The 19,578-nt window shown below is 50.5% G+C and overlaps 1 protein-coding gene across 2 annotated transcripts in view; it reads right to left on the bottom strand.

The window, feature by feature from the left end:
* PNKD (PNKD metallo-beta-lactamase domain containing) overlaps positions 1 to 19,578 on the bottom strand; it is a 69,155-nt gene that overhangs the window by 9,323 nt on the left and 40,254 nt on the right. The window contains exon 1 of one of the 2 annotated variants that reach the window (XM_070458632.1): positions 12,153 to 12,454. The exons of the other annotated variant lie outside the window; for it this stretch is intronic. Within the exon in view, the coding sequence (XP_070314733.1) occupies positions 12,153 to 12,313 (161 nt within the window). The 5' untranslated portion in view covers positions 12,314 to 12,454. Of the gene's footprint in view, positions 1 to 12,152; positions 12,455 to 19,578 lie in introns of those variants that run through there. 2 annotated transcript variants of the gene reach the window in all.

Below are 19,578 nucleotides of genomic sequence, written 5' to 3'. Positions count from 1 at the left end.
CTGTCAAGGGACTTCCCTGTGGTCCAGTGGTTAAGAATCTGCCTTGCAAAGCAGGGGACTCTGGTTTGATCCCTGGTTGGGGAACTAAGATCCCACATGCTATGGAGCAATTAGGCCCACAGGCCACAACAACCGAGTCCTCAACTGCAGTGAAAGATCCCACAAGATGCAATGAAGACCTCGTGCACCACAACTAAGACCCAAGGCAGCCAAATAAATAAATAAATAAACATACTGTTCCCTGATAGCCCAGTTGGTAAGGAATCCGCCTGCAACGTGGGAGACCCTGGTTCGATTCCTGGGTCGGGAAGATCCGCTGGAGAAGGGATAGACTACCTGCTCCAGAATCCTTGGGCTTCCCTTGTGGCTCAGCTGGTAAAGAATCTGCCTGCAATGCAGGAGACCTGGGTTCAAACCCTGGATTGGGAAGATCCCCTGGCAGAAGGGAAAGGCTACCCACTGTAGTATTCTGGCCTGGAGAATGCCATGGACTGTATAGTCCATGGGGTCGCAAAGAGTCGGAGACGACTGAGTGACTTTCATATTCACTTTCACTGTCAAGAGAAGATGACAAAATAAACAAGGCAAAAGGACAGAGAATGAGGACAAGAGCTGCTATTCTAGATCTGATGGTCAGTCATGGAAGGCCTCTTTGAGGAGGTGACATTTCCAAGAAGGAAAGAGGACAGGACGTGTGAGAATCTGGGGAAGGCACACCAAGACCGGCTGAGTGCTGGCAGGAGCTGCTGATTCTTGCCTTTCTCCCTGCTGTGCCGTTGGGACAACAAACAATCAGCACAACACAGATGGGACTGGTTGGATCAATCTAAATATCCTGGATTGGACTGAAGATCAGAAAAGGAATGTTAGGGAGACAACACACGGAATTTCACTGAAGTCTGGAGAGTGGTAATGGCTTGGATGGATGTTAATTTCTTGGTTTTGATGACTGTACCATGGTTATGGAAGATGTTAACATTTGGGGGAACTGAGAGAGGGGGTATATGGGAATTCTTTGCACAAATTTTGCAAATCTAAGATGATTTAAAAATGAAAAATTTTAAAATAATAAAGAAGAAAAGAAAACCACCCTTGCTTCTGTGCCCGGACACCACCTGGCATCTAGGCCCTGTTCCTGACTTCATTTCTTCCTATTTAGGCTTCCAGGAAGTGCAGGACCTCTGACAACAGTAAGCTCTGGGTTCTCATTACAGCTTGGGCCATCCTTGGTCTGAGACCTTGGGATAGTCAATGGTCTCACAGATCAGACTTCTCATCTATAAAATGGCGATACGACTTACCCCTGCAGGACTGTGTAAGGATTAAGTGACATAAAACAAGATGACAAGTGTTAACATTCTCCAGGGCCTGAAGGGTGGAAGGTGTTTAGCCACTGCTGTTTCCTCCCCAAATTCAGCTGGACACCCTTCACAGCTTCTAGAACAAGGCCGTGCACAATCTGGGAGGGACTGGTAAACATTCCCTGTCTTCCCTTATTGGATACTTAGTACACGTACTTTGTCCTCCAACAAAGATCAAGATGTACAAGGGCAGGGACTATGCAGTAAGAAGCTGCGATAAACAAGGCCCTGCTCTTCCACTGGCTTTAACCAGCAAATATTTACTGCACGTGCTGGACCGGGTACAGAAGGCAGAGAACAAGGCAGATGGCTCCCTGCCAACATAATGAGAGGAGCAGCCAACAGACACTGAACTGGAAAACAAAACAATCAACAAGCAAGCGGTGAACTGTGGTGGGAAAGGAAGATGGTTTCACGGCAGACCGGGTGGTCGGGGAAGGCCCCTTCTCTGAGCGTGACCCTTAAGCAGGTTCGACAGATGGGGGAGCCAGCAGTGCTGACTGACTGTGGGGGGCGCAGCACCAACACCCCTAAACAGGCACAAGCGGGGCACACTCGAGGAGCTGCCAAGAGGCCACGAAGTCTCTAGGCAGAGAAAGGGTCAGCGAGGTGCGCAGGGTCAGGCCATGGAGAGAGGGTGGAAAACTGCTGGTGGGTTTGAAAGTGCGCAAGCAAATGTTCTAACTTCCTTTTTAAGAGCTTGCTCAGCTGCTGTGCAGAGGGGTAGAATGAACTGAACGGGAGCGGAGGGGAAGGGGGCTGGGGAACCGAGTCACGCAGTGAGGGACACGACCAGGGCCTAGACTAGAGGGGGTGTCGCAGATGGAGAAAGGGGGGGGGGGGCGGTGGCTGTCAGACCCAAGATCTGTGCTGGCCAGGGTGGCCCCTGTGGCCCTGAGGTCTGGATCGCTGCACAGGGCAGCGGGGAGGGGTCCGAGGACCGAGTTGCACGGGGCCTGGTTCTTTGCAGACAAAGAATTCCTCCTGCTTCTCTCCAGTCCCTGCGCTCAGTTCTCCCTCCACTGGCGGGCTGGCTGCATCACCAGGGTCTATAACCGTGCCTGTCAGCTCTTCCTCTTGCTGCCTCTCTTTCTGGGAAAGGCCCAGTCACCCTCCTAGTTTCACAACTCAAGCATCCATTTAACCCTTTCCCCGGTGACTCAGACAGAATTCCTCTCCACTTCTCATTTCCCTTCATGGGTTCACCCCTGCAAAGAGAAACTGTTGGCGAGGCCCTAACGAAAGCTCCTCTATTCAGCTCTCTGACTCACTGAACCAAACTGCAAACTACTGGCAGATGCTCATGTTCCCAAAGCACCACTTTTGACTGCAGTGGCTTCCCAGGGCCTTCAGTGGCTTCCCAGGGCTGGCAGGAGAGTGTCCAACCCCCAGGCAGGCCCTCTGTGGACCAGGAGGAGGCAAGTCTCTGTCCCCTCCCCAACATGGCCCTGTGGAAACCCCATGTCCCAAGAGTGAACAAATGGACACCCCCAAATGTCCATCAACAGCACAATGGACAAATAAGTAGTGACATATTCCGACCATGGAAAACTACACAGTCAGGGGACTGAATGATTTAGGGTACCAGCTCTCAGCCTGCACAGAGCTCAAACGTAACACTGAGCTAACACATGGGCCACAGAAAACAGACAACCTGACGATATTTCCCTAAAATGCCAAAGAAGGACTTCCCTGGTGGTCCAGTGGTTAAGACACTGCACTTTCAAAGGAGTGGGTGCAGGTCAATCCCTAGTCAGGGAACCAAGATTCCATATGTCACGTGGTGTGGCTAGGAGATGGAAAAAAAGGCCAAAGCAAGCAAAACCATCATTGGTATGCAGACGTAAATAGTAAAAGAATAAAGGCAGCGGAGAGGAGGGCATGGTCAGCATGCACGTTAGTAGGGTTTCTCTGGGAGAGGGGGAAGGTGGGCTGGGGAGGTGTCTGTAACATTGTCTTTCTTAAGCTGGGAGGATTGTTATTTTATCTGTCTTCTGAATGCCTGAAATAGCTCATTAAAATTTCAGAACTACAGTCCTGCCTGGCTCCTGCAGGTCTCAGCCTGAAATATCCTCCAGGCCTTTCTAACTTACTGGAACCCTATCCAGTTCCTAATCAGCACCATGCAGGAACCCCAAGCATCCTTCACCACTTCCTTGATGGCTCAGATGGTAAACAATCTGCCTGCCAAGCAGGAGGGAGACCCAGGTTCAATCCCTGGATTGGGAAAATCCCCTGGAGAAGGGAATGACACCCCACTCCAGTATTCTTGCCTGGGAAATCCCATGAACAGGGGAGCCTGGGGGGCTACAGTCCATACAGTCACCAAGAGTTGGACACGACTGAGTGACTAACACACACAGATACAAGCATCTTTCAGGGCTGGGCTAAACCCCAGGGCCTGATTATCCAGGCAGAAAGCCACCTTCCCCTGTTCCATTTGGGGCACTCAGGAGCAGCTGAGCCCCGGGGCAGCGGCTGGGCCTTATCAACTTCTACCTGGTGCCCTAATCAGTGCCATGCAGGGGGCACCTGTTTCTCGTGGCTCCTCTGCACCCCCCTAGCACTGGCCCAGCACAGAACCGGGACTCACAAAATGCTGGCTGAGTGAGCAGGAAAGGCAGCACAGGGCCAGGCACCTGAGTATAAAAGTGACGGGCAGAGAAAGTGGATTGTCAGCGCTGACTGCGGCTCCACCCAACTGGCCCCAGGCCAGGCTGTGATGCCCAGTGAGGGCATCGGAGGCCCGAGTTACAGCCATCCCTGCCCTGGTTCTTCCCTTCCCACCTCACCCACCCGCTCCCAAGTCCCTGCCCTCTCCTGGCAGGACCCACAAGGTGGAGCAGGGTGCTCTGATAAGCAGGTCATCTAGACCCAAGGGCCTAGGTGAGGCTGTGTCACTGGGGCACAAAATTCCAACTTCCCCAGCCTGGGGTCCGGACCCAGGGCCTCTAAAATGGAGAAGATGGCGGAGCAGAGGAAAGGGGGTCTGAAGACGGGGTCCGAAGTCTTGGCTTTGCCCCACAGGTTAGAGCATCTCTCCAGAGCCCACTGGCCTCATCTTTAATAAGAATGACCTTTTCCTCAGCTTTCCTAGACCCCACCAGTGGGCTCAATGCCTCCCATCAGTTATCTCCTGTCATCCTTCAAGCAACCCTGAATCAGGTATCATTATTTCCTCCATTCTACAGACAAGGCTCAAGATCACAGAGCAGTGAGTGGTTGGGCAGAGAGATTCACCCCCGACAGCCTGACCCCAGAGTCCACACTCTTTTCTTTTTTTATGGCTTATGGTTCCCTGACCAGGGATGGAACCCATGGCCTCTGCAGCGGAAGCACAGAGTTTTAATCACTGGATGGCCAGGAAAGACCCTGGAGTTCACACTCTTAACCATCGCAAACCCCTAATAAGCAGGTAGGATGAGATGAGTGGGCCTGAACTATTTGGGGTCAGACCCAATTCCTTTGAGGGCCTTTGCTGGGAAAACACATTTGTCGGGGTAATTACAGTGTTCCAGACACAGCCCGGCATCTGGCCTCTGGAACCTCCTGGAGCACTAGTTTCAGTCTCTATGAGACACAAACCTTTGAACCCTGTGAACTCTCTTCCCAGACCACCACCTCACATGTGCGGTTTTCCTGAGGACCGCAGAGGATCAGAGACCCAGCAGTGCTCAGGAGAAGGTGCCTTGAGTGGAGGATCCTGGAGACCTCTGTCGGTCTAGGCTCTGCCACTCTGCCCTGAACCATGACAGGGTGGATGGTTCCACCGGGAGCAGTGCAAGCCAGATGGACAAGAGAATTTAGGAAAAAAAGATGGGAAAACGCGAAAGTGAATGAGCCCCTGGGAAGAACCTGCCTCCCATCTCCTAGCCCCCCATCTCGCTGGGATGTCGCCATCCCCTGTAATGGGGCTCACAGCTCCCTTTCTTCTGTTGCCCAAGGTAAGAAGCAGAAACTCACTCCACAAGCCTCAGTTTCCTGCTCTGTAAAGCCAAGTGCTCTTCCTCTATAAATGAGCAGCTGAGTCCAGAAAGTTCAGGTGACTTACACAGTGACATGGACCTCTGCAGGGCCTGATGTGGGATTCAAACTCCCTGCAGCATGAGAATGTGCCAGAACGCATCAGTATGATCTCGAGGTGCTGGTGAAACCCAAAGATGCTGACCTTTTCTTCTTCTGTTTACCACCCACTCCAGGACTCTGATTCAGCAGTTCTGGGGCCCAGAACTACCCACCATCACCTCACCAAAAAGAAAAGCAAGTTTCCTAATTGGTCCTCTGGGACCCAGGTGGGAGACAGAAAAACCACTCTACCGGGTGGGGCTGGGGTGGGGGCAGCCGGCCTGGGGCAGCCTTGCAGGGTCCTGAGGGGCCCTCCCCCTGGGGTCAGGGCTGCAGGATGAAGCACCTGCCATCCCCCGTCATGGGGCCACAGGCATACCTTTCACTCCTCGCCTCACTGAACCAGAGCGTGGCTTCTCTGGTATCTGAGTTTGAGCCTCTGGCCCCATGGGAGGCCCCATGGGACAGCTGGGGACAGTGACACACAGCCCTCCCCCACCCCCTTCTCTTGGCTCACAGTGGAGAACACACAATGAAGCTCTTCTTCTAACTCCCTCCCGCGAGCAGTCTCGCCATCCTGGGCAGCCCTGAGACAGGCCTGGGGGCTGCCTGTCCCAGCTGGGCCCTGGCCCCAGACTCTGCCGGCTGGACAACAGGCCCAGGCTGAGAGGACTCTGGTCAGGGGGTGCTTTTGGCTTCTCCTCTCCTGCCTGCCTCCCCTACCCGCCTCCACCCGGGGCCCAGCTTTTCCCAGGCTTTTCATCTGACCAGCAACAGGCAGTCTTTATGAAAGCAAACCGGAAATGCCTGTCTGAGGGCCTAGTGCTGGAGCACTGCCTGCTCGGAGGCCCCTCGGGAACAAACTCAGGCACGAGATGTTTTGTGCTTTCCCCAAATTGAGGAAACTGAAGAAGATAACGAGACAGCAAAACAGGCCCTAGAGGGTGAAGAGTTTCCTGAAGCTGCCAGCAAGGCCTTGAGGGGTCGGGGGACAACTTCCCCACGACCAGGAGAGGGGCAGTGCCTGCAACAGGTCAAGAGACAGCCCTGACCAGGAGACCAGAGGCCCCATCTCCATACCCATCCCCTCATCCGGTTCGGTCCTCTGCTGACTTTGCAGATCTCTCCAGCCTTCAGCATCTTTCCCAGGGGGAGGAGGAGCGGCTCCTGAGGGCTCCCCAGGAGGCCCAGAGGCACAGTCAAATCTCAGTCCTGGGCAGGAGGCATGGACTATTTGTGTCTCCTTGCCTGAAATCCCAGGCCACCTGCCCAGCCAAGGCCCTAGGGTTTTGTTTGGTGTAGGTCTGTTTCTTGGCCCTCCCTCGCGCCTCCATCCTTCCCCTCCTCACCCCAATCCCAGGCCCTCTAGATTCAGCCCTGTTCCCCAGGCTTGGCCTGTGGAAGTCCAGCGAGGAAATCACACCCATGAACACTTGATGCAGGAACAGGCAAGAATACACAATGAAAGCTCTAGGAGGAGAGACAGTGCCAGGGGTCAGCCTGGAGGCAGAGATGAATTTTGACTGGAGAGGCTGGACAAGCGTTGTGGAGGAGAGAGCACTTGGGCCAAGCTTTTTATTAATTCCAAAGTCCTTTAATGAGGGCCAACTCTGTGCCAGCTACTGTTCTGGAAGCTGGGGAACAGTAGTGAAAGAAGTTTCTTCCCTCATATGGCTCATATCCTGATTGAGGGAGAAAGCCAGTAAACAATAGGCAAGTCCATATACAGGATGTCATGTGGTGATATGTACTGTGGAGAATGGGCTTCCCACTGGTTCAGAGGTAAAGAATCTGCCCCGTAACGCAGGAAATGCAGGAGACCCAGGTTCAATCCCTGGGTCGGGAAGATCCCCTGGAGGAGGGCATGGCAACCCACTCCAGTGTTCTTGCCTGGAGAATCCCACGGACAGAGGAGACGGCAGGCTGCAGTCCATGGGGTTGCAAAGAGTCGGACGTGACCGAGCACGCACGTGAGCACACTGTGGTGGAGTAAGACTGCAGGCGTCGGGGCCCTGCTATTTTTACACGGGGGTCAGGGTAGGCCTCCTTAATACAGTGAAATTTGAGCAGAGACCTGAAGGGAGCCAGGCACAGTCACGTGGCCATCTGGGGGAAGAGGGGTCTCGTGAGAGAGAACAGAGACAAAAGAGCTTGGAGGTTAGACTGTCTCAGAGTGCTTGAGGGACAGCAAAGTGGTCTGTGGCCGAAATCCAATGAGCAAGGTGAAGGGCACACAAAAAACCAGCAGAAACAGTGAGGTGGGGGGTGGGCAGGTCCCTCTGGACCTTGGAGCCATTCTGGAGGGTTCTAAGCAGAGTTGCAGCACATTTCTGACTTAAATCTTAAGGGTTTGATTCTGGTTGCCTTGCTGAGAGTGCTCTTGTGGGTACAAAGGCTGAAGGGAGTTGTCAATTTAGGAGATTAGGTGAGAGGTGACCAGGGGTTGGCCCAGGGTCGTAGCAGTGGAAGTGGGGTGAGTGTTCAGATTTGGGGCATATTTTGAGGATGAGCTTTGAGGAAATAATATTTGACGTAGGAAGGAAGGTCTGGCAGACCCCAGAAACAAGTACAGCAAAGAGCACAGGGCCTGGGGAAGATGGGATTGCGCAGCTCTGGAGGGGGTGTGGGAGGGCCCCAAAGGCCTGGGTGAGAGGTGTGGACTCCGTTCTGTAGGCAGCATGGCCTGGGGAAGGGCACACCTACTGGGACATGCACCAGAGGAGCCTCTGTGGGTGCTGGTGCTGTGGCTCTCCAGGGTTCCAAGGCCTGCAAAAAAGAAAAGGACCCACCCTGCTTCCCTCCTGAAGGCTGTGTTGTGGATGGCCCAGCCCACTGCCTCTGTGTGGTCTTTACTCTGGCAACAAGCAGGTGGGCCATTCACTCTAGGGTCCTCAGCTCAGGACTCCTGCCCCCTCTTTGAAATCAAGCCACTGGTCCTCACTGGCCCCTGAGAAGGGCTTTTCTCTTGCAAAAGGGGAGCAAGCAAGGTTTGTCCTGGGACAGCTGGTTTCACTTGGGTCAGGAGATGCAAGAAAGATCCTCTATGCCTCGGAATGAAGAGGGGACTTGGTCAGGGAGGATGGGAGAGTTTTGTCTGTTGGACTGTCCATTTGCAGAGGCTGGCTGCCTTCCACTTTCTCAGCTCTGAAAGATGGTTCCCAGCCCTGCACGCAGGAACCCAGCCTAACTCCCCATTCACTGCTCCCTCTGCAGACAGGCCCTGCTCAGGGTCCTGTTCTCTAAGCAAACCTTCTCAACGGCCACTGAGAAGGCAAAGGGGCAAAAGGGAAACTGAAGCATGAGTCAGGGGGCACACAGAAGGGAGCACACACTCCCAATCCCAGCCTCCCCAGGCACACCCCGTCACTCTTGGGGAACCTATCATGCCCTGAGCCTCTGGCCAGTTAGGGTCCTTGTTCCTCTCACTGACTCCTTGAGAACAGCTCCTTTCAGTGATCCCACAATCCTGACCCAGGGCAGTAAGGGGGGGCGGGGGTCACTGAATGAATGAAGGGATGTGGGATTTCCTGAGAGTAAGTGAGCAGGATACACTTGGAAGACAATAGAAGCATGTGTGCGTGTGCTCAGTCACTCAGTTGTATCCGACTCTTTGGGACCCCATGGACTGTAGTCTACCAGGCTCCTCTCTCCATGGGATTTTCTGGGGAAGAATCCTCGAGTGGGTTGCCATTTCCTCCTCCAGGGGATCTTCCCAACCCAGGGATCGAAACTGCATCTTCTGCGTTGGCAGGTGGATTCTTTACCACTGAGCCACCTGGGAAGAAGCATGTAAGGAAGCTTAAGAAAAAAAAGAAGTGGAGGGACTTCCCCGGTGGCCCAGTGATTAAGACTGTGCCTCCACTGCAGGGGACATGGGTTTGAGCCCTGCTCAGAGAACTAAGATCCCATATGCTGCATGGTGTGGCCCCCCCCCCCAAAAAAGGAAGCTCCAGAAGGAGCCAAGGCTGTCCTAATGCCATGCATCTTCCCTCCCCACATCCCCCATACTATAGAAAGAATAATTGCTAACATTTCCTGAGCACTTACTACAAGCCAGACCCTGTGTACAATTTCATTTGATCCCCACAGGAGCCCTCTGAGGTAGGCGCTATCACCAGGCCCATTTTACAGATGCCAACAATTGAGGAACAGAGAGGCTGAGTTATTTGTCCAAGGTCACACGGCTGCTGCTGCTGCTAAGTCACTTCAGTCGTGTCCGACTCTGTGTGACCCCATAGATGGCAGCCCACCAGGCTCCCCCGTCCCTGGGAGTCTCCAGGCAAGAACACTGGAGTGGGCTGCCATTTCCTTCTCCAATGCATGAAAGTGAAAAGTGAAAGTGAAGTCGCTCAGTCGTGTCCAACTCTTAGTGACCCCATGGACTGCAGCCCACCAGGCTCCTCCATCCATGGGAATTTCCAAGCAAGAGTACTGGAGTGGGGTGCTATTGCCTTCTCTGGTCACACGGCTACTGAGCAATAATGCTGGGATTCAATTCAAAAGCAGATTTATCTGATCCCAATGCTATGTGCTTAACTACTACACATTGCCTCCCAGGCCCTGCAGAATCTTGAATGCGTGTGTCCACCTCAGGGTAGCTCAGATCGACCCTCTGCTGTGCCCAGTTATCCCCATCCCAAGACAATGGTGGTTATGTTTGAAGAAAGCCCTTTATAACACTGTCAAATACCAGTGAGTACTGTTATTACTGACAACATCAACAAGGACTCCTCTCCCAGTACCGCTTCCCATCTCCGCTGTCCATTTTCCAGCCCCCTAGTAAAGCCCTCTACTTGTGGTCCTCTCAGCCACACGTTCAGGGTGGAGGGTGTCCATGCGCTCCGCCCCTCCCCTCATGTCCTGCCCCATCCCGGCCCCCTCCCTCTCCATCCTTCCTGGAGGCACCCTCACAGCATCAACACCTGCCCATTTCCCTCAGACTGTTTCCTGCTGACACCCTCAGTCCCTCCCAGCAGCCAGCAGCCTCTCCCTGAGGGACTGGACTGATTGTTTCCCAGATCCTGGAGAGGCAGGATCTGGGACTCTGATTCCAGGCACGCCCTCCTGCTCTGCAAATTTGGGGAGCTGATTCCAAGGCAACCTTGAAATCCAGTCACAGGAAAGATCATGGGTTACTGAATTTCTGAGAAGCTCTCAGACAATTCCAGGTTTGAGGATTTGGAAACACCCAGATCCCAAGTTCTAGGAATACCCAATCCTTCCGGATTCTGAGGTGGCAATCTTGGAAATTTTGACCTCAGGACTTCTGATCCAGTCCCTTGTGGAAACTGTTTCACTTCCTCAGGCTCTTTGTATGACTTCAACATTACCGATGTTGAAAGCTAGAAGTAGATTTAAAAATCTTTCCCCAATAGAGCTGTACAATTCTCAGAAATTTTGTGAGGAGCAATATATTTTTTTAATCTCACATATGGAGATATTTAAATATTTGTGAATCTTATTATTTTAATGCTATTTGCAGAGCAATGGTGACCTAGCTGGAGCACTATGGAGAATGTGACCATTGTGTGGGTTATTAGAGATGTGAATGCCCCTGTAAGGCACACACACAGGATTCCTCCTCACCCTTGTTTTTTCAGTTTCCCCCCCCACTGGACCCTTACATCTCTGTGTCTTAGACTGAGTGAGGATGATCCTAGGGATAAAGTTTCTGAGCTATCTGGGGTGATCACGAGAGGAGGGGTGAATTGTACAACCTCTTCTCTGAAACTCAGGAAACTCCCCAGCTTCGGCCCTCGCCTGAACCTGGCCTTGGGCCAGGGCTCCCACAGTTCCCAGACCAACATCACTGTCCTTCAAGCGTGGCCTGAGGGCCTGCCCCCTGGCCCTGCTGGCCCTGGGAAGGGGATGAAGCCTCTAGGAAGCCTTCTCGTAGCTCCTTCCCTGACTCTTACCGCCTATAAGGCAGAACAGGGATGGTTACCATCCTTACTCTGTCCTGTCAGGAGAAGCAGGGGTAAGGGACGAGTGAGGACTGGGGTAAGGGGTGGGGGTCAGAAAGGAAAAAGTCACTGGAGGTCAGTGAACCTTCAACAAGTCAGGCTGAGTGATTAGGGTCGGATTTCACAGCCTGGGGCTTATGACAAGGGCGGCGGGGGAGACAGGGATGTCGAAGGAAAGGGACAGTCTGACCTACAGAGTGGGGAGTGGGGAATCCCGCTTGGGACAGAAGTGCTTGCATTGAGTGGTGGGAAGCTGAGTGATGGGGAGAGGACCAGGGACACATGGAAAAAGTTAGCGGTTTCAGGTGAGACTCAGTCGTCTGACATTCCTTCTCTCCAGCACCTGCCCACCGGAGGAACTGGGGGGGTGGGGGGAGCCCGGTATCCTGCACCTGTTCTTTTTCCAGCTCCCTTGTCTCCAACCCCTCAACTGGCTCTCTTCTCTAGAGGTCCTCTCAAAGCCCTCTTCTCCGGCTATCCTGACTTGCTCCCCCCAGCAAACTGCTTTCCCCAGCCTAACCCAATTTTCCACCTACCCCAAATTTCTTTGCTTCGTCAGCCCACGCCCCCCCCCCCCCAAAAAAAATCAGTAGTTTCTCTAGCCTGCCTCTTCGATCGTTCTTAGCTCCGGCCCTGGATCCCCCAGCCCTAGCCCTGTCAGAACCCCTAAGCCCTCCCCCGGCACCCCTCCTCTAGTCCCTTTTCCAGCGCGCCAGCTTTCCCGATCCCCGCAGCCCGCAGCCCGCCGGAGCCCGGCACGAACCCGATTCGGAAGAGCAGCCGCTTGCTACGCGCCATGAACAGGCCGCGGAGGGTCCGCCGCGCTCGGCAGCTGCGGGGGCTCAAGAGCAGGATGAAGACTAGGAGCAGCAGCCCGCAGCTGGCGACCCACAGCCACGACGCAGGCCAGCCTCGCCAGGCCATGCTGGGGGCAGGAGCCCGCGGCGGGCCAGGGGGCGGGACGGGGCGTTGCTAGGCGACGGCTCGGCCCAGGCCCCCAAGTGGGGAACCTGAGGGCTTGGGGCCCCGCCCCCTGCACCAGCCAGCTGGGAGACTGGGGGCATACTGGCCCCGCCCTTCCATTGACTCACGTTCGAACCAGCCCACTCGCCACCCTGGGTACTGTGGACGCCCCGAATGCCACCCTCTGGAGGCGGCCTGGCCCCGCCTCCGGCTGGCCGGCCGGGAGGCGGGGCTGGGCAGTAGCCGGTAACCGACCTGCGCTAATCCCGGTGTACAATTGCCAGAGCCCGGGGCTCGGCCCTACACCCCACCTTTCCCCAATAAGGAGCTCTGGGAGAGGTCCTGGAGAGGTCTTCTTGCTGGGAAACCTTAGCCTCATAAACTTCTTCAGCTGGAAGGAAACTGGGAGATCACGTGGGTCAGCTGCCGTTCATTCATTTATTCATTAACTAAATGAATTTTCTGTGTCCTCCTTTGTGCCAGGCCCCGTGCCAGGATCTGAGGATGCAAGGGTCAAAGACACACATTCTCGGCATTCCTGGAGCCTAGAATCTCTCGGAGAAACAAACCAAATAAGCAAACAATTATCTATGCACTTACTATACTTACATATACACATACATACCTACCTGCTGTGTGATTATAACACTGCGGTTCTATGGAGGTCAGAGAGGGCCAATTTAGGTGTGGGAGGGCCTCCTTGAGCAAGTGAAATGTAAGCCATGCCCTGAATGATAAGAAGTCACAGAGGCTGAGAGGGAGTGATTCCACCAAGATTATACAAAAATGATGGCAGAAACAGGAATAGGACCCAAAATAGCCCAAGCCGATGGGAATTCCACATCACTGACCCCTCCACCCCCACCATACTGCCTTCCGGATGAATTCCAGAGGTTAAGATCAGTGGGTTGGAAGAAAATGTAGACAGGCATGGTGATCTCTTTAATAAATTTGGGCAAACTGGAACTTGGGGCTGGGCTCTTTCCAGCTGCAACCCTAGCCTTAGCCCTGCACAGGGAGGGAAGGAAATTTGCCAACAGTGACGGCAGTGATCTCTCCTGCTGGAAGATGGTTGGGGAGGAGAGTAGGGGAGGCAGGGCTCTTGTTTTCTTCTGTTTCTTTGCTTCCGCCTGTGCTCTGGCCTGAGAGAGGCTGGATAACCTGATCCCCAAACCACACATTTATCCTTGCTCTCTGATGTACTCTGAGTAGATCACTGGATCTAAAGATTGAGTTCCCAGCATGAAGAGCATCCAGGTATAGGCTCATTATGCATAATGAATTGAAGGCCTCACTCCTCAACCACCTCTGAAGAAAAAGCCAAGATACATGTTAAATTATCCCCAAACTGAATTGTAATCCCAACACCCAACCCTGGGTTTCCTTCTGTAACTCCAGACAGTGAAGTTTCTCTTATCTTAAAGGTCAGAGATATAGCCTGCTCCCTTCCTGTCTCCATACCCACATTTCAGCTTCTTCTCAGTGCCTGGCACATAAAGGGCTCCCAATAAACAAGAATCAGATAGAAATGAATTAAACCCCTGTGTATGCTGCAAAAGGGGCGGGGCTGAGAACACTAACAAGCTAGTTTGTAGAAGGCCCTCTGGGCCAAGGGAACTTGTATGTCTCTAAGTCTGTGTGTATACATGCAAAGTGAAGAATTATGGAGCCTGGTCAAAAGTCACTGTGAACACACCTTTCTGCAGGTACAGCTGTGCCAGGCATGATATTGAGAAATCAAAACACAGCCCCTGACATCTGAAACAGGAAATGCAGGCTCAAGCATGAGCTCGCAGATACAGAAATGATTGAAGGCTAAATCTAATCTCATGCTACACACACATTTACAAGATTATAGCTAATCATCAACATACATTTTATGAAATGCAGGGAGCTGGACAAGGCTGTGGATAAGGAGTAAGAGTGGGTGTTTTGAGAATTCACACAGGACCAGGAAGCTACCCTTCCCTCTTGAACTATTCTGAAAGACGTTCAATATCCACTCCAAATCCGCTTTGGTTTCACCTCAGGTGGCACCAGTGGTAAAGAACCCTCCTGCCAATGCAGGAGGCTAAAGAGACATGGGTTCAATCTCTGGGTTAGCAAGATCCCTTGAAGTAGGAAATGGGAACCCACTCCAGTATTTCATGGACAGAGGAGCCTGACAAGCTACAGTCCATGGGGCTGCAAACAGCTGGACACAACCTCACCACTGAGCGCACACACACCTCTCCCATGAGAATTTTTTGCCCCAGCCAGATTGATGCTTCATTATTCACTGTGTCCTGCACTTGATACCTGGTAATACCTCACTGCTTGCAGACATTTGGCTTGGGGGGCACTCCTAAGATGAAGATCGGCCTGTGCTTGGCAGAGCTTTTATTTTGCTGAAATCTCCTCTCATTATCCACAGTTATTATTAAAACCTCAGGCCCAGCTACAGTTCCTTTGCTTTCAGCCAATATGCTTCTTAGAGGAAGTAATTTCCCTGTCCAGTCAGTCTTCTACAAATTTTGTGACTTACATACGAATTTTTGGTGGAAATGCTATTGGCTCCTCTTGTTCATATTGTCAAGCAGTGTTTCTCCTGGCCTCCACTTTTTCTTACTCTATAAGCAAACTCAAGCATCTCCTTGCCTTAAAAACTTCCCTTGGGAATTCCTTAGCAGTCTAGTGGTTGGCTTTCCTGGTGGCTCAGTTGGTAAAGAATCCGCCTGCAATGCGGGAGACCTGAGGTCGATCCCTGGGTTGGGAAGATCCCCTGGAGAAGGGAAAGGCTACCTACTCCAGTATTCAAGCCTGGAGAATTCCATGGACAGTATAGTCCATGGGGTCGAAAAGAGTTGGATATGACTGAGCAACTTTCACTTTCCAGTGTTTGGGACTCTGAGCTTCTACTGCACGAAGCATGGTTCAATCCCTGGTTGGGAACCTTAAGATCCTACAAGCCATGTAGCGGAACCAAAAAAAAAAAAAAAAAACCAAACCTGGCCTTGACCTTGGGTCCATATCTAATTTCTCTTCTGCCTTTATCTTAACACAACCTAGTTTCCGGAAAGGCTTTCTCCTTGTATGTGGTATTAATAGATTGCATTTCAGTTCTCAATTCTTCATCTCTCCTGAAAATATACACCTCACCATATGACTACACACCATTTCCATGGAGGTGAAATATATTTCTCCCACACCACTGATCTTGGACTTGGTCTTGTGACTTGCTTTTGCCAATGGAATGTTAGCAGACATGATACAAAAGAGGTCTTAAATATGCTTAACAGTTAACTTGGACTCTAGCCACAACTTTCACCATGAGAATATCCTGGGTAGTCAGTTGCTAGGCTAAGGAGAGTTAAAGACACATGGAGGTGACCTGGACCCACTCACAGCTGGAAGTCAACTCAGCCCAGCTATTGTTCAGTTTGCTAAATCCCGTCCAAGTCTTTGTAACACCATGGACTGCAGCACACCAGGCTTCCCTATCCTTCACCATCACCCAGAGTTTGCTCAAACTCATGTCCATTGAGTCAGTGATGCCATCCAACCATCTCATCTTCTGTCACCCCCTGCTCCTCCTGCCCTCAATCTTTCCCAGCATCAGGGTCTTTTGCAATGAGTCAGCTCTTCGTATCAGGTGGCCAAAGTATTGGAGCATCAGTTTCAGCATCAGTCCTTCCAGTGAATATTCAGGGTTGATTTCCTTTAGGATTGACTGGTTTGATCTCCTTGCTATCCAAGAGACTAAAGAGTTTTCTCCAGCACCACAATTCAAAAGCATAAATTCCTTGGCACTCAGCCATCTTTATAGTCTAAGTCTCCCATCTGTACATGACTACTAGAAAAACCATAGCTTTGAATAGATGAAACTTTGTCAGCAAAGTGATACTTTTTATCATGCTATTTAGGTTTGTCATAGCTTTCTTTCCAAGGGGCAAGCGTCTTTCATGGCTGCAGTCACCATCTGCAGTGATTTTGGAACCCAAGAAAATAAAATCTGTCACTGTTTCCACTTTCCCCCCATTTACTTGCCATGAAGTGAGGCGACTGGATGTCATGATCTTAGTTTTTTGAATGGTGAGTTTTTTTTTTTTTTTTTTGAATGGTGAGTTTTAAGCCAGCTTTTTCAGTCTCCTCTTTCTCCCTCATCAAGAGGCTCTCTAGTTCCTCTTCACTTTATGCCATTAAAGGGGTATCATCTGCATATCTGAGGTTGTTGATATTTCTCCTGGCAATCTTGATTCCAGCTTGGGATTCATCCAGCCTGGCATTTCTTATGATGTACTCTTCATAGAAGTTAAATAAGCAGGGAAACAATATACAGCCTTAACATACCCCCAATTTGGAATGAGTCTGTTGTTCCATGTCCGGTTCTAACTGTTGCTTCTTGACCTGTATTCAGGTTTCTCAGGAGGCAGATAAGGTGGTCTGGCATTCCTACCTTTTTCAGAATTTTCCACAGTTTGTTGTGATCCACACAGTCAAAAGCTTCATACATTGAGTATTCATATGTTGGTATGAATTGTATGATTCAGACAGATTGGGTATCAACTGGCATAATTTTCTAGAAAACAATTCCAATATGCATCAAGGTTTTAAAAAATATACATCCTTTGACTCAATAATTCCTTTTTAGCAACCTGCAAAAGATCTGCCCCAAATGTACAAAATGGTGTGGCTGTAAACAGCCAATAGGTCAGGCAGTAAGGGAAGAGTTAAGGTTCTATGAACCTCTGTGCAGCTTTAAAATGGTGTTTATTTTTATTTTTTTTAATGGTGTTTATTTTTTATTCTATTTTCTTTAAAGATGATGTGTGTGCCATCACTTTTCTTTTATTATTTTTATTATTTATTTATTTATGTCACTGTGCCAGGTCTTAGATGTGGCATGGAGGGTCTTTTTTTTAAGTTGTGGCATGTGGAATCTAGTTCCCTGACCAGGGATAGAAGCCCAGTCCCCTGCACTGGGAGGGTGTGGATTCTTAGCCACTGAACCACCAGGGAAGTTCCTAAAATGGTGTTTATAGTTAGAACCCGTAGTATGATTGATCCTGGATTGGATCCTGGACCAGAAAAAGGACACTGGGGGACAACTGCCAAAATTTGAATAATGACTGTAGAGAGGTTTTTAAATTTGTATCAATGTTAATTTCCTGGTTTTGATTCTAACACTGTAGTTAAAAGTAAGAAGTGAACATTTAGGGAAGCTAGGTGGCAGGTGTATGGGACCGCCTTGTATTTTTTGCAAATATTTTCTAAGCCTGAAATAACTTCAAAATAAAAAGTTTTTTGTTTTTGTTTTTAGAGAACAGAACACACACAAACAGAACAGAGTTCATGTCAATAAACATCGTTTTTAAAAAACAGTACCGGTGTGGCTGATCCTGCTGCTTGATTGATGCCCATTCTCCAACCCTCCCTGCTTTCCTGGTTAACCCCTGTTGTGCCTGAGAACAGCTAGGGCTTCCACGAGAGTCCCTCCTCCTGATTGGTCTAAGCCAGCTGGTGCTCTCATGGCCCTGCCAAGAGACTGGCTAGACTCAGGAATATGAGACAGTTCTTGCCATTAGATAATAATAGCAAATATTTATATAGCACAAATCATGTGCCAGGCACTATTCTAAGTGCTTTACACAGTTTAACTGTCAGTTCTCACGACAACCCTATGAATCAAACATGGATATAATTCCCATTGGCACAGATAAAACATGAAGGCACTGAAATATCAAGTCAGTTCCTCCAGGTCACACGGTGATTTGCTTCAAGTTGAGATGGGGAGGGAAATAGGCTGGAAAGTGAAAGTGTTAGTCTCTCAGTCATGTCTGACTCTTTGCGACCCCATGGACTCTAGTCCCCCAGGCACCTCTGTCCCTGGGATTTTCCAGTATTCCAGGCAATACTGGAGTGGATTGCCATTCCTTCTCCAGGGGATCTTCCCGACCCAGGGATCGAACACAGGTCTCCCACATTGAAGGCAGATTCTTTATCATCTGAGTCAAATAGGCTTTTCATAGTTGTTAAAACAGAATATAATAGGGCTCTGCTCTTTTCTTTTTCCAGGATGCTATCACCTGCCTGTGATGCCTGGAACTATGGCAGCCATTTTAGGTTTATGAGGCAGCAGCCCAAGAGGCAATTCCAACAGCTAAAGATGGCAGAGCAAAAGTGTGGATGCAGCAGGATCCTCTATGATCCACCTCCCAGAATATTGGAAATAAAGACAAAAATAAACAAATGGGACATAATTAAAATCTGCACAACAAAGGAAACTATAAGCAAGGTGAAAAGACAGCCTTCAAAATGGGAGAAAATAACAGCATATGAAGTAATGCACAAAAAACTAATCTCCAAAAAATACAATCAACTCCTGCAGCTCAATTCCAGAAAAATAAAAGACCAAATCAAAAAGTGGGCCAAAGAACTAAATAGACATTTCTCCAAAGAAGACATACAGATGGCTAACAAACACATGAAAAGATGCTCAACATCTCTCATTATCCGAGAAATGCACATCAAAACCGCAATGAGGTACCATTTCACGCCAGTCAGAATGGCTGCTATCCAAAAGTCTACAAGCAGTAAATGTTGGGGAGGGTGTGGAGAAAAGGGAACCCTCTTACACTGTTGGTGGAAATGCAAACTAGTACAGCCACTATGGAGAACAGTGTGGAGAGTCCTTAAAAAACTGGAAATAGAACTGCCATATGACCCAGCAATCCCACTACTGGGCACACACACCGAGGAAACCAGAATTGAAAGAGACACGTGTACCCCAATGTTCATGACAGCACTCTTTATAATAGCCAGGACATGGAAGCAACCTAGATGTCCATCAACAGACAAATGGATAAGAAAGCTGTGGTTAATATACACAATGGAATATTCAGTTCAGTTCAGTTCAGTCACTCAGTCATGTTCGACTCTTTGCGACCCCATGAATCGCAGCACACCAGGCCTCCCTGTCCATCACCAACTCTCGGAGTTTACTCACACTCATTTTAATCGAGTCAGTGATGCCATCCAGCCATCGCATCCTCTGTCGTCCCCTTCTCCTCCTGCCCCCAATCCCTCCCAGCATCAGGGTCTTCTCCAATGAGTCAACTCTTCACATGAGGTGGCCAAAGTATTGGAGTTTCAGCTTCAGCATCAGTCCTTCCAATGAACACCCAGGACTGATCTCCCTGAGGATGGACTGGTTGGATCTCCTTGCAGTCCAAGGGACTCTCAAGAGT

This window comes from Odocoileus virginianus, chromosome 30, assembly GCF_023699985.2.
Source record: "Odocoileus virginianus isolate 20LAN1187 ecotype Illinois chromosome 30, Ovbor_1.2, whole genome shotgun sequence".
Classification (NCBI taxonomy): domain Eukaryota; kingdom Metazoa; phylum Chordata; class Mammalia; order Artiodactyla; family Cervidae; genus Odocoileus; species Odocoileus virginianus.
The sequence above is the reverse complement of the archived record's forward strand: the minus strand, read 5'-3'. Positions and strand labels throughout refer to the sequence as shown.